The sequence below is a fragment of the Arachis duranensis genome, chromosome 1, assembly GCF_000817695.3.
Source record: "Arachis duranensis cultivar V14167 chromosome 1, aradu.V14167.gnm2.J7QH, whole genome shotgun sequence".
NCBI classification, from domain to species: domain Eukaryota; kingdom Viridiplantae; phylum Streptophyta; class Magnoliopsida; order Fabales; family Fabaceae; genus Arachis; species Arachis duranensis.
In genome coordinates, this window is record NC_029772.3 from 9,846,817 (window position 1) to 9,861,243 (window position 14,427).

The 14,427-nt window shown below is 36.0% G+C and overlaps 3 protein-coding genes across 5 annotated transcripts; 2 read left to right on the forward strand and 1 right to left on the reverse strand.

Moving 5' to 3' along the window:
- Positions 1–226: 226 nt before the first annotated feature.
- On the forward strand, positions 227–3,309 carry LOC127744918 (uncharacterized). The gene is made up of 8 exons (XM_052257788.1): positions 227–533; positions 967–1,057; positions 1,232–1,299; positions 1,748–1,820; positions 2,293–2,414; positions 2,494–2,595; positions 2,759–2,858; positions 2,995–3,309. Exons 2-8 carry the CDS (start codon positions 974–976, stop codon positions 3,169–3,171), a joined length of 726 nt encoding a protein of 241 aa, XP_052113748.1. The 5' UTR covers positions 227–533; positions 967–973; the 3' UTR covers positions 3,172–3,309.
- Positions 3,310–4,008: 699 nt separating this feature from the next.
- LOC127746807 (putative pentatricopeptide repeat-containing protein At3g16890, mitochondrial) lies at positions 4,009–8,133 on the forward strand. 2 transcript variants are annotated; one of them, XM_052261228.1, is made up of 2 exons: positions 4,009–6,127; positions 8,043–8,133. In XM_052261228.1, the coding sequence occupies exon 1, from the start codon at positions 4,057–4,059 to the stop codon at positions 6,049–6,051; it is 1,995 nt and encodes a 664-aa protein (XP_052117188.1). In that variant the 5' UTR covers positions 4,009–4,056; the 3' UTR covers positions 6,052–6,127; positions 8,043–8,133. The 2 variants fall into 2 exon arrangements, with proteins under 2 accessions (XP_052117188.1, XP_052117201.1); XM_052261241.1 differs by lacking the exon at positions 8,043–8,133 and adding an exon at positions 6,743–6,964.
- On the reverse strand, positions 7,710–14,073 carry LOC127746793 (histone-lysine N-methyltransferase family member SUVH9). 2 transcript variants are annotated; one of them, XM_052261197.1, is made up of 3 exons: positions 11,449–14,073; positions 9,213–9,290; positions 7,710–8,449 (listed from the first exon to the last, which is right to left on the reverse strand). In XM_052261197.1, exon 1 carries the CDS (start codon positions 13,897–13,899, stop codon positions 11,512–11,514), a length of 2,388 nt encoding a protein of 795 aa, XP_052117157.1. In that variant the 5' UTR covers positions 13,900–14,073; the 3' UTR covers positions 7,710–8,449; positions 9,213–9,290; positions 11,449–11,511. The 2 variants fall into 2 exon arrangements, with proteins under 2 accessions (XP_052117157.1, XP_052117140.1); XM_052261180.1 differs by lacking the exon at positions 7,710–8,449 and having other exon boundaries at positions 8,681–9,290.
- Positions 14,074–14,427: the final 354 nt, after the last annotated feature.

The window sequence follows — 14,427 nt, forward strand, 5'->3', positions numbered from 1 at the left end:
TATTCAAAAAAATAGTTATATTAATTTTAATTTTTTTAATTAATTAATTAAGTAAAACCATAATAAAGACTAAAATTAGTTTTTCCTAATAAAGAAGAGAGATATTTTGAGTTTTTATTTATTATTTATAACGCAAAAATTGATTTGGAGTTACTTTTTATAACAAATAAGCCATAAATAAGAATTGAGATGAATTCTCTGTTTAAAAATGGTCTTAGTAAAATTTATAAAATGACAAAAATACCCTGATCCCATGTCAAATCCCGGGTTCCTGACTCCGTTGTAACATGCTACGCACATCTCCGGCCACCGCACCCTTTGCACTCTCTCCGCACCTCAAAATCGCACCACCTCCGCTTCCTCCGTCCGCCGTCATACCCTTCTTTTGTTGAAGTTCCTCACAGGAGACGTTCCATTCCAGATCTAAGCCACCATCACTGGAATCGCATTCATTCACCCAACACTGATGAATCCGCTGCTGCTGTCTTTAACAATTTGAAACTCTAAAGACGCAACATCGACTTCCTCTCACGGTTTGTTGAGATTTGAATTGATTTTTCAAATTTGTGTTTTGAAACCCTTTTTGCAAACTAGATTTTGTAGAAACCCTCAATTGTTGTTCTGTCTGGTGTAAAGGAGATTTTTGGTTATGTCATTAGAAGGCCTGTAGAAATTCCAATAAGAGTAATAGATAAGTGTAAGAAAATCCTGAGATAGTCATGTTGAAATTATTTCAATGCAGTGATTTATATGTATTTTGTGCAAAGCTTTTTGTTGAAATTATATGCGAGTGCGAGTGATAGGAACAAATTTAGACCATTAGATCTTGCATGAATGACCAAGAAAGCTATATGTACAACCCTAGTCTAAGATCTGATCTATTTTACTTGAAGAACGTGGAGGATTGAAATTCTAGAATTTTTTGGTGAAGGTAATTAATTTTGTTTGTGTACTAAAATGCTACAGGATTTTCATGGGAATCAGTAAAACGGAAGTTAACCTGAGGAGGTTGCTTGCAGCTGCACCTCAGCAACAAAACCAGGCAAAACTTGTTCATGTAAGTTTGAAGGAAATAAGCCTCCACTCTTTAATTTTACTAATATTGAGGTTGTGTTTATCTCAGTAAGCTTGTAAGTTGTTATTGTCTTTAGTTTTCTTGAAATATACTTTTAGTTTCTTGCTGACTCTGGAAAGTGGTAAAATGTAAAATGATCATTTGTTGACTTTGCAGTATGTAGCTACCTTGCGGGAACAATTGGAACAATTGGCTGAAGAGAAGACACCAGAAGGCTTACCGAGGTAATGCACTACATTTGCTTTGCAATTTCTTATACTTAAGAGTCTTAGACATAAGTGAGACAAAGTAACTTCATTGTCTATTCATAAGTCAGAACATCATTTTTCCCCCTTTCATGTCCTTCACTTGGGTTTAAATATAGGAATACCAGAACTTGCTGAAATTCTAAGGATTAGATGGAAGGAGACTAGATATAATATATTTAGTATTCAATACTTCTTTCTTTACTAATATTCATGACCAAGAATGAGTGTGGCCCAATATTGTGCCTAGCATAATAAGACGCCTTATACAATAGTAATCTAAATGACTCACTTTGAACATTGTTTATGTTTAAAAGTAAAACTGGTAATTTATTATTAATAAAAGCTACTATATTCCTGATACATTTATGTGTTCCTTTTCCTGAATATTGTGGATTAGTGTTTGTGTCTGACTCTGGTCATGTAGGATTTCAAAGGCTACAATAAATGAGTATTCAGTGAAGATTGAGGCCATTGCATCCAAACTGGTTAACTCTGAGGTGTGTATTTCTAATCTCTTATTTTACTTCAGGGAGATATTGGACTGAAAAAATCTTGGACGCTACCTATAAAGTTCCTTTTTTGTGTTCCAACAAAAGATGGAAATTCAAACTATATGAAGATGGAATTTGCACATTTGAATTTTTGATAAAGAAAGGAATTCTCATTTTCACTTTGGTTCTAATTTCTAAATTTCTGAATAATTTAACTATGCTCTATAATTACTACCTACTCAGCTAAATAAACACCAAGGGCTTTTTTGAACAATGGTGAAAATCAAAATACATAGTATGAAAAGTGTATATAAACACTTCATTGCTTGAATTTCATCACTTGGTTGGAATGAATCATGTGGCAGAAAATGGAGCTCCTTTTGATTTGTTTACCATTCTTCTGTATATCCTATTTTATCTTGCTGGAATAGACAGATTGTCATATTAACCACTTGACGTTGCTACTCTTTTTTCTCAGCCTGATGTACAAGAATCTGATAACAACTTTGAAAGGACCACTGATAAAGAAAACCGCTCTGAAATAGAGGCCAAAAAGCAAATTCCTCTTTCTCCTTCTTCTGGATTAAGAAGAAGATCTGTGTAAGCCCCACAGTGCCTTCTTGCAGCCATATATGTTTGTAGGTTGTTTTATTGTTACTTATCTTTATTCATCAAACAGACCTGCCCCAAGTTCTGAAGATAGACCACATGAGCCTGCCGAGACTGGTCACTCACCTGTAAAATTGGATGCCGCGGCTCATGCACACATTGAAAAGCACAGGTATTGCTTAATTGGGTTGTAATTTAAAATTTATGTTATGTTGGATTTTGGTATTGCGGTTTGGGGAGTCCATAACCTTTACACCTTTTCACTCAAAGTCTATGTTATGTTGTTGTATATTCCTTATTTTTTTTTTAATTAATCTTCCTTTTATTCTTTGCAGAAAGTTGCAAGAGGATTTGACTGATGAGATGGTTGTGCTGGCAAAGCAACTCAAAGAGAGTAGCCTCATGATGAATCAATCTCTACAAAATACTGAAAAGGTCTAATTTTCACATATTCAGTTTGGTCTGAGTTTTATAACCGTTAATTAAATTGATCATTTTCTCACCAATCTAGTTAACAGAATGCTGCCATTGCATATAGTTGATGTATTATTGTTTGTGGTTTGGGTCGCAGATACTCGACTCGACTGAGAAAGCCATCGAGCATAGCTTGGCAAGCACCGGCCGCGCCAATGTGCGAGCAACAGCAATATTCTCAGAGAGTTCCAAGACTTCTTGCTTCACTTGGCTGCTCCTGTTTGTAATGACTTGTGTATTTGTCATGGTTATACTTCTAATCCGTGTCACTTAATATATGAAAATGACTATACATTATACCTTCCCTAAAATGTAAAGTTCCTTTTCTTCAGGACATCATGCACTTATATATATTTGTACTTGTTAGTCTCTCTGCTTAGTAAATGATTGAACAATGTTTTATTTTTTTAAATATCTCACATATTTAAGTCAATTCAATTTTGGTTTATGATTTTCAGTCAGTTAAACGTTTTGATGTTACTATAAAAAATATTTTATATACACTAAAAATTAGGCACTAAATTGATCACTATTTATTTATGTATATTTATACATATTGATATACATAATTTTTTAATTAAATAATTAGTTACTAAAATAATAAAATACGTCATAATAAAATAATGAAACTTGTGACAGATTGATAGTTAAATTTGCTTATAGTAGTATAATAAAAATGTTTTATGAAATATTAAATATGTATTTTTATACACAATAGTTGATTAATACTTAAGCTATCATATTTTGTAAATTATCTATTATTGAAATATTTGTAACGTAGAACGCCTATAATTCAGGCCAATAATGTATGGAATTCGATTTTTCTTTAAATAATTAGAATTTGGCACTCATTTCGGTACATTTAGATTGAGAAAAAATAATTTTTCTTATTTAAATGAGGAGACAAGAAATATATTATTTGAATATATAAAAGTAAATAGAAAATATAAATATTCTATAGAATCAACATTTTTTTTTATATATAATTTGAGTTAGATATACCTGTGATTTTAAATCAATTCTCCAATCATGTGATTAAAAAAAATTATATTAGTGACTAATTTTGGTATAAATATAACATGGTCGTTGTTCATATCATTGTCCTGTTAAAGGCGCCACTGTGCAGAGAGAAGTTGGTTGATTCGTTGAGGGAAGAAATATGAGAGTGAGACTGAGACGCTTCTCTTCTTCACCATCACCTCCCAAACACACACTATCTTCTTCTTCTGCGAGTCAACCCTCAAATTCTCCACCCATTGATCACTCTTACATCGCTCGCATACTTTCCAGAACCGATTGGGCTTTGTTGCTCAAACACGAATTCTCCAAAAACAAGGTATCTTTACTCAACCCTCGTTTTGTTGTAAGCATTTTTCAGAATCAAGATAACCCTTTACACTCCATAAGGTTCTACACGTGGGTTTCTGCTGCAAACCCCTCTTTGGCAAATAATCAAACACTTCATAGGGTATTAGGGAACACTCTTTATAGGAATGGCCCTGTTGTTTTGTCTGCTGATTTGATTAAGGATGTTTCTGATTCCGGTTTTCGGGTGTCCGAGGAATTGTTGTGTGTCTTGTTTTGGAGTTGGGGTAGGCTTGGTTTGGCCAAATATTGTGGTGATGTTTTTGGGCAAATTTCATTCTTGGGGATTAGCCCTAGTACTAGATTGTATAATGCACTAATTGATGCATTGGTGAAGTCGAATTCGATTGATCAGGCTTATTTGAGGTTCCAGCAGATGTCGGCGGATAATTGCACCCCGGATCGGATCACTTACAATATCCTCATTCATGGTGTATGCCAGAAGCGGGTGGTGGATGAGGCGCTTCGATTGATTAGGCAAATGAAGGATAGGGGGCATTTCCCTAATGTTTTCACCTATACAATACTAGTTGATGGGTTTTGTAATGCAAGGAGGGTTGATGAAGCCTTCCGAGTTCTTCATACGATGAAGGAGAGTCGAGTTAGTGCGAATGAGGCCACGGTTAGGACATTAGTTCATGGGACTTTTCGATGTATAGAGGATACAAGTAAGGCACTTGAATTATTATCTGATTTTCTTGAAAGGGAGCCTACCCATTTTAAGTTAGGTTGTGATACCATTTTGTATTGCCTGACAAATAAGTCGATGGCGAACAATGTAATTGTGTTTTTGAGGAAAGTGCTAGCAAGAGGCTATGTCCCTGGAAGTTCCATTGTCAATGTCATAATGGTTTGTTTGGTAAAAGGAGCAAATCTTAAAGATACTTGTGAGATGTTTGAAAGTTTCAGAAAACTAGGTTTGAAACCGGGGGTTGATTCTTATCTTTCACTTCTTGAATCCTTATACAAGGACGGACAGAGCGGGGAAGGGGATAGAATCTTTGATCAAATGACTGTGGATGGTCTTATTTCGAGTGTTTATGTGTATAACATGATTATTGATTGCTACTGCCGAGCCAAAATGATGGATCGTGCATCAGCGATTTTTAGAGACATGCAGCTTAAGGGATTCACCCCAAACCTTGTGACATTCAATACCCTCATTAATGGCCATTGCAAGGATGGAGCTATAGCCAAGGCAAAAGAGCTGCTGGAGATGCTCTTGAAAACTGGACTCAAACCCGATATCATTACTTTTAGTTCTATAATTGATGGACTTTGTCGAATAAACAGGACTGGGGAGGCTTTTGAATGCTTTAATGAGATGATTGAGTGGGGCATCAATCCAAATGCCATTGTTTACAATATCTTGATCCGGTCTTTATGTGCAATTGGGGATGTTTCAAGATCAACAAAACTTCTAAGAAGAATGCAAGAGGAAGGAATAAGCCCTGACACATACTCCTATAATGCTTTAATTCAAATTTTTTGTAGGATGAATGACACTAAGAAAGCCAAAAAGCTGTTTGTTTCGATGTCAAGATCTGGCTTAAATCCCGATAGTTACACATACAGTGCTTTTATAGAAACACTATTGGAGTCCGGGAGATTAGAGGAAGCGAAGAAGATGTTTTACTCGATGGAGGCAAATGGTTGTCCTCCTGATTCTTATGTATGTAATTTAATTATTAAAAAACTGGTTCAGCAAGACTGCTTCGAAGACGCAAAAAACATTGCAGAAAAATGCAGACAGAAAGGAATGTCCTTGAATCCTGTGTTCAATTCATAGAGTCGGTTTTTTCGCCAAGTTTCTGAGATGCTGCTATTGTTGAGCATTCTACATGGAATGTATTATTGCCAGACAGGTACCTTCTTGATACTCTTTCGATTATTTGTTAAGAAAATAAAATGATCAAATCAATTGAAGTAGGAAGGGTGAATTAACTTGATAACTAAATAGAATCTATTTGGATTTTGGTGATATCTTTGTTAGCAACCTAAAATGTTAATAGGAGCTTATATGTTTAACATTTAATTCTAACATAATCTAAAAAAAGTTTGGGAACTAATTTGGAGTTTTACTTTTTAAATTGAGTTTTAGGGAGGTTATACTGATCTTGTTTGAAAATGCTGGGTTTAAGATGGATCTTCATTTTCTTTTATAGAGAGATTTATATATATATATAGATGGTATAAACACAAATATGATTATGATTGGACATTGTGGCAATATGTGATTCATATAGTCGACCCTACCTAGTTCGACAAAGCTTACTGGTTGTTATTCAGTTTTATTTTGTTTGAGAGAACATTTGAGGGAAACCATGGAGCTAATCTAATTTGTTTATATATCTATTATACATATTGTTACCCCTTAACAACAGATTGAGATTTTTTTTATTTTTTATTTTTTATTTTTTCTATTTTTATTGTTATTGCAACTTGATTAGATATGCTTTAACGGTTAAATTTTCTCTCAGCTTGAAATCTGCTGGACTGAAATTGGATTGTGATATTACTAAAATTCTTGGTTTTGAGGATTATGAATGAAACTTTGCCTTTTCTTGAAGCAGCTTGAGCTTAGAAAATGGAAATTACAGAGATTAGGTAAGCTTTTAAAATCATGATATTGTTAAACTTAAACTTATAATCTGCTCGAAAATATAACATGTAAATTGTAACCTCTTAATTTAAAAGGTGTAGCGGCCATGAACACTCTAATTAAGTAAACTAATGATGATTTTTTTTAAATATGCTTTAGTGCAGAAATTTTGATTAAAGAAAATGTTAAAATAAAGTGAATAAGAATATTGCTTCCACAGTAGCATCGGCCAGTAAACGCTTGTGAAATTTATTATTCCAATAAAGTCATTGTAATTAAATCCTCTCGTAAAATATTCGACTAATACACCTAATTAGTGGTTAAAGAATTGAAATACATTTCATATTGATTAATCTGGCCTTGATAGAAATGAACGAATGCATACCTAATCTTTGTTGTAGCTTTTGTCAAAGTTAAATGGGTGGTTAGGTAAAAGCCTAGAAGGGCACTTTACTTTATTGAGAAAGGGAATGAGTGATAAGGATAATGTTTACAACAAAATTATTTCTTTGTTATCTTGTCTCGTAACATTTTGGTTACATTTGGTGGCATGCAATAAATTGCTCTCAAGGTAGTTCTGCTAGTTAAGTACGAACTATAAATCTAAGTTACAGAATTTACATTCATCGAAGTTAATGACATCAAAGAAACCAAACTAAAAAAATAGATTCAATATTTTAATTCAATGTTCAGAAACTGTTATCATAAAATTAATATTCAGAGTTTAGTGCTTTGTATCATTATAAGGGGAAAGGATCCGGTAACTTCCTCTACACATAAGTAGAATAATACATTAATACTACATATTCAAATCTTTTTATAAATAAAGTCTAATTAAGTTAAACAATGGAATTTGAAATAATACTACATGTTCATATTCTGGCCCAAATGATAAATCAGACTCAAATTAAGTTAAAAGGCTCAATTTAAAAGATTGGTCTTTCTTGCCAATCCGACCTCCACAAAGAGGTCGGAGTCAACGGGCTCCGTAAATCTCTCTAGAGATCTTAACAACCCTAAGATAAGAAGACTATTATTCACCATCAAAAGTGGAACTACTTCAACGGTGATTATTGGCTCAGCTTCTATAAATACCCTGGCACATTCGATACCTCTTAGTTCTAATACTCTAAACCTACTTAACTCCTTGCTGACTTAGACATCGGAATGTCTTGCAGGTACCACCCCCCATCTATTCAAACACATACGTACAATTCAAACGGCGGTTCCGAACGGAACTAGTCGAAGACCACCATCCTTCAACATTTGGGCCTTTCATTTGAGCCCAATCATCCAGTTTCAGATAAGCCCCGAAACACTACCTATAACTAATTTTTATTGATGTTAAACCAACTTAATTAGACTTGATTAACAAAAATACTTGAATGTGTAACATTATTCATATAAGTAAATAAATAAATTAAAAAATAAGGGGAAGAACTTGAAAAGAAAAGAAAACCAAATTTATGTCATAAAAGCAGGTGACAGGAGCAATCTACTTTGACCCTAAGCAATAATGACCCAAATTTGGTGTTAAAAGAATCTTCCAAGCCACATTATTGTTTGCGTGAAACCACTTTCCCACCTACAAATAAAAATTTAATGGCAATGGGTCACCAAATATGCTTGAACCAAGAATGAAGCAGCTATACTACAAATATGGTAAAAATATATTTCTGCACCATGTCAAGGGCTTGCAACTATTCTTGAGGCCTTATAAATTATAATAAATCTAATCTATCCATTTTATCATATACTTTTCCTAAGAACCATTGGCAATACGCCACTATACTCAATTTAAAGTTTAAAGCAACTCTAAGCAAACAACAGTATTCAACATGCATAGTGTGTTCTGATGTCATTTAAATGCATCAAACAAACATGTAACTCGGAATCAACAAAAACAAAATGAAAATTCAAGGTGAAATATCTACAGTATATTCTATGGGTCAAAAGTACCCAGGAGCCTATGATGATAGATACCAGATTGCTAACCCATTGTTTCTAAAACTAATTAGATTTGCTGCATTCTGTTCATCCATCATTGCCAACCACTAGTATCATCCCTGTACAAGCTTTGAACTTACATTATATACAATGACAAAAACAGGTTAGCAAAGCCGAACTACTTCCTAGAATTGGGTGGTGACAAGATCTGCAAATATTTTGCCAAAAACCAGGTATCGAAGAATAAATGATGGCAGCAACTGAGTATAATTTCAGATTTGTTCCAGTTAAGCAGAGGAACACTATTTCCTGATCTTCACCACGCAGAAAAGGCCATGAATTGGCCAACAGAAGTTAGATAAAACCATTATGTAATATAGCTATTACGCAATTTACGGTACCCTAAGGGTTCATAAGCAAGCCCTCCAATGGTTCCGCAAATCTGGGTACGTTGAACCCTTCTGAAAATCAAGCTAAGTCTGCAAACAAATACAAGAATGAGTCGGTGAGTATCTATTACTAAGCCTAGTGCAAAGTACATGTGCAATCTAAACTCGGTTAGTTAATTAAACACAAAGGCCAGAGACAAATAGATACAATATTATGAACAATGTTAAAAACAATAAACCGACCCAGTTACCTGACAATTTTATAAATTATGCATTTCAGAGTTAAGTTGGGTTGCTGGATTATCCAATGATTAAACCCACTTAAACCCTTTTTTTCATTTTTAAGTACATTGACCTACCAAATATATGAAAATAACAATCCAGGATCCAGAGTTCCTATCGTGTAGAGCTCAATAATAGAACCTAATGAAAGAGAAGGATGTAGAACTTATTCACTTGTGTGTAAAGCTTGGTAGACATGGTCAAAATATTGTTACCCTAGAAAGTAGAATACTGTGTTTTAATAGTCCCTTTTTCAAAATGTCTAAATACATTAATTTTTTAATGAATCCAAAAAAGTGAAGTTGACACTTAAGGGAGATTTGGTAAAGCTTGTGCTTTTCGAAAGTTGCCTATCTTTTTTGTTTTTTCAAAAGTCGTAAGAGTTATGTTTGCTAAAACAAAATAAAAGTAGTTTTTAAAAAGCCTAAGTTACAACAATAGTGTTTGGTGAGATCACTTTTAAAGTTTAAAATAATTATAATAGACATAAATATAATAAAGAATAAGAATATATTTGGTTATTCATTAATATATAAATTTATATTAAAATTTTTAATTTTGAAAATCACGGTTTAACTTTGAAAAGTAACACAAGCACAAGAATTTTTTTGTTTTACAAAGTGTTAACTTACACTTTTGAAAAGTTCATAAAGGTGCCAAGATTTATAACAAAGGCATGCCAGGGTAGAATAAGTCCATTTTTCTACTTTTTTTTTTTCTATTTCGTTCATTTGTATCTTTGAGAAGGATGCCAACAACGACCACATATATGTTGCGCCGCTAGAAGAGAAACCACCTATTAAGTATGGCTTGGGGCCTCCTTGGACACCAAAGCCCAAAAGAAGACTCTTCTGCAGTGGCATGCATGCATTTCTACTAATCAATTTAAATTTTAAGAGAATTGATTCACAATGGCATCTTTCCAAGGAGGATGTCTCTATCAAAGCAATTTCTACTAGCATTAAAAAGGAATAATAGTTAGTGGTCCATTCAAGCATTTTTTCAGTATGAATAGGTCCTATACAAACACAAATGTATCCAACCTTTCCTGGCAGGAAAAGCATAGTTTGTTGTATTTTATAGAATGCCAAGTTAGGTTTGACTCAAATTCCTAGTTTGATAGATAATGGTAATATCCAAGTGTGGGTTGTGTCAAGCAATGGGTTGTGTCAAGCAATGAATTTTCTAAGAGCTTCAATTGTCAAGTAAAGGCCTAATATTGGTTTATAAAAACTTACTCATTATTTGATAAGCCAAACACGTTCTTGTTGGCTACACATATGTATATTAAGAAACTTGTTATGATAAAGAGGGTTATGTTGGGAAGAGAGACAGACTATATGGACAATGGTAATATAGTAAAGCTCTTCACAAATTACTAACAAACTAAGTTGATAATTAAACAATCTAGGCACAGAATGATTACCAAATCAGAAAATCACCAGATACTAAAATCACATCAACATGAATATGGGAATTCAAAACACAAAATGAGGGTATAATTACACGAACCATTTTGCAAAGGAACCGAATGAAAAGTCAGTACTCAGTAAGGGACATTTGGCCATGTGAAACAAGTTTTAAGGGGATATTCAGTAAAATAGCACCCATGGAAAGCAGATGAAAGTAATTATGAACTGCATAATATGTTAATATATCAGTGAGCAACCATAGTCATAATGGGTTTGCATTTCGCAACGCAGACTGCAATAAGATACTCAAAAGACAACAAGGTCAGGTCAGTCATCACCCTCACTGTAATATGTTTCCAACATTCAAGGTGTTTGAAAACAACACAATACTAATATGATATTCCAATAAGTCACTATCATATGGAATTATGGATTATGGTATTAAGTCAACAGTTTGGAATGGAAACTGCACAGAGAATGGATATGCAGATGACATAATCTAGTGAAAGATAATGGTTAAAACAGACGAGTTACACATTATAAGATGGCTTTACCTCAGTGAAACAATGCCTGAAACTCAGCTTCAGCAAAACAAGAAGGGCTTGAATCTTACGAATTCACCCATTACATATGGAGAGCTTGCCTGTCCACTCATCAGCTACCCCATAATCAAGGCTGAGCTCTCTCAGTGGAGGGATATTCTCCATTGCAAACAGCATAAGGTGAGGGAACATCAAATTGTTGTGATCATACAGAACAAATTGAACCATAACATTTGGACTTGAACTATGGCTCATATAGCAAGCAACGTTTCGGACTGTTGACACATCCAGAGAAAAATCCAAAGGAGGAATTGACGGATAAGATGGACGCACATAGTCCGAGTTTACCTGAGACAAATCACCCCATTCTGCCCACCTTTCAGAAAACCGATTAGGATATATCAACGAGTCACCATTCATCGTCAAAAGCTGTGCTTGCTCCCTAGTCAAAACAACCCCTGCATACTCACAGATAAAAGCACCAGCTTGAATAAGGTCCAAGGACCTTACTCCCCAACCTGTCTGCTTCGACCTAAAAACCTCCAACCTGTTCTTCACCCCATTCTGTGACACACGGTTCCTACATTGAGGTGGACAACTGCAAAAAGGGCCACACTCAAAAATCAAAGGCTTCCCCCTCACAAGGATCCCCTGCTGATTATAAGGAAAATCGCCTCCATTCTTCATACTGCAAAAGCATCCATCCGTACAACCGTCGATACAATCACACCCAGTAGCAGTCCCGCTCTGATGAAACACAAATGGAGGGAAAACAGTTGTCGGAAGATAATCAAAACAAAGCGGCTCCTTACTATCATCAATGTCATTAAAGAGCCGAACCGCAACCTTCTCCTTCTTATTGGAAATATCAACAGAAAGACAATACATTGGTTGAAAATCCACTCCACTTTTCCTAATACTCCTAGCTTCTTTAAGAATAGCACTACCCATCTTAGGCTGCCCTTCAACCCTAACAAGCTTATACTTATAAACACCAAAACCGGACTTTCCAACATCAAACCAGCACTCGGATATCCTATATAAACCATCATAGACATAAATCTTACCGGATTTCGCAGCGGCTCCCTCATACTTCATCCCTCTAATCACTCTAACCTCAATATTATGATACATACTCCTCTCCAATGCCAGGTTCCCACTCTCCAACTTCTGGTGTGTGGCTTGCCTCACGGAATTCATGGCCTGCCCGCCTTGTCCAGTGTAGATTATGACATCTCCTTCGTCCATATCATCCTCGTAGCCACCGGAGACAATAACACTCGTTGCAATTGGCTCATTGTTGGGGCTCATGGAAGCTGCCAGGTAATCAATGCCAGCCTGGATCTGACCGTGCAATCCAAGGAAACACAATTCCATCCGAAAGAGGAACACGTCGCCAACATACACACCGGGAATCGCTCCGACGATTCGCTTATCGCGGTTCAACCAAAGATCCTTCATCCTCATCATCTGCGCCGCACGAATATCCCCTCTTTGCCGCATCCGCCGCGCCATCTTCGCATCAGCTTCGCCCCTGTTGACTGTTTCCGTCTGGTTATAGCCGGCGCCATTGTCAGTCGCCGATTGTTGTTCCCCGGCGGATTCAGGAGCTGGCACGGCAACAGAGACGGTGGTTTCAGCTGAGGAAGAACATTCAACGGTGGATTCAGATCCAGCGAACGGTTCATCGGCGGCAATAGTAACAGCGTCAGCGACGGTGGCGGCGGCAGCGGCAGCTCTCCTCTCCTCCTCGGCGGCGGCAGCTCTCTTCTCGGCAGCTCTTTTCTCCTCCTGGACGCGCTTCTCTTCCTCGATGGTGCAGAGAGCGCGGATCGAGTCGTAGATCATTCTTGTTCGCCTCACGACCTCACGGAAATGAAGCTGCTCGTGAAGGCTGAGTTCGGAGACTCTCACTAGCTCCTTCTTCTTGCTCACGCGCTTCGAAGGAGCCGCGACGGTCAACGACGAAGATGGCGGAACGGGAACCAAGGCGCGTGAATCCGCTTCGGGCGTTGCCTCAGCTTCAGCTTCAGCCTCAGCCTCAGGTTGGGAATTAGAAGCAGAAGCATAGGAAAAAGAATCCTGAAAATTCGGCTGCGACTGTGACTGTGATTGTGGCGTCATGGGTTCCGGAACGGCGTCGTTTTGGAAGAGAGTATCAGAGAAAGCTGTACGGAAGAGCTGAGAGACTCGGAAGAAGTGGTTGTAGAGCTCGGAGTCTTCATGTTCTTCTGGAGAACCAGACGCGAATGGTGGCGCGTGTAACTCAAACTCGTTGTTGTTAGGTTGTGGTTGTTGTTGGTGAGGGAACCAGTGAGGGTATTGTTGGGAATTATTAGAAAAGAAGAAATCGTCGAGAGGCTCTGGTTTTGGAACTAGTAACGGCGTTTGTGTTGGTTGTAACGGTGGTGAATGAGGGTGTGGGTTGTTGCTTGGGGTTTGGAGTGAGAGAAGAGAATCCATCGTTTGAAACGGGAAAAGAAATGAAATGTTTTAAGTGAACGAGAAAGAAAGAAGCTACATTGGAGGCATTTTATTAAAGTTCTTGTTTCTCTTGGGAAGAAGAGAAAGAAAGAAATGAAAGAAGGAAGGAAGACCCGAAAATGAGTTATGAGGCGATTTTTTTTTTTTTTGATGTTGTAAAGAGGAAAGAGTCTGAGTGACGAAATAGTGATGATGATGAGACAAATGGAGTTGGAGTCGCCACTTCACCTCAGAATTGGAGTTATTGAGGAAAGAGAATTTGCAAAAAAAAAAAACCCACCAACATATTTAATTGTTTATTTATTAGTAAACAGTAATTACTAATTGCCACTAGTCTTGCTTGTATTGGTGTTATCAACAAATACGATGTATTAAAGATATATGTTAAGATTATAAAACAAATTAATTTTTAAAATATTAGTTTTGTATTTATTAAAAAATATTTAAAATATTTTATTAATAATAATTTTATTATATGTATTTAAAATATATATTAGTGAAATTTTA

Bases quoted from the DNA above. Each gene is read 5' to 3' on its own strand.
- LOC127744918 (XM_052257788.1), top strand. From the start codon at position 974: ATGGGAATCAGTAAAACGGAAGTTAACCTGAGGAGGTTGCTTGCAGCT. The intron at 1,300-1,747 runs GTAATGCACTAC...CTGGTCATGTAG, and splicing joins ACACCAGAAGGCTTACCGAG to GATTTCAAAGGCTACAATAA. The intron at 2,859-2,994 runs GTCTAATTTTCA...TTTGGGTCGCAG, and splicing joins CTCTACAAAATACTGAAAAG to ATACTCGACTCGACTGAGAA.
- LOC127746807 (XM_052261228.1), top strand. From the start codon at position 4,057: ATGAGAGTGAGACTGAGACGCTTCTCTTCTTCACCATCACCTCCCAAA.
- LOC127746793 (XM_052261197.1), bottom strand. From the start codon at position 13,899: ATGGATTCTCTTCTCTCACTCCAAACCCCAAGCAACAACCCACACCCT.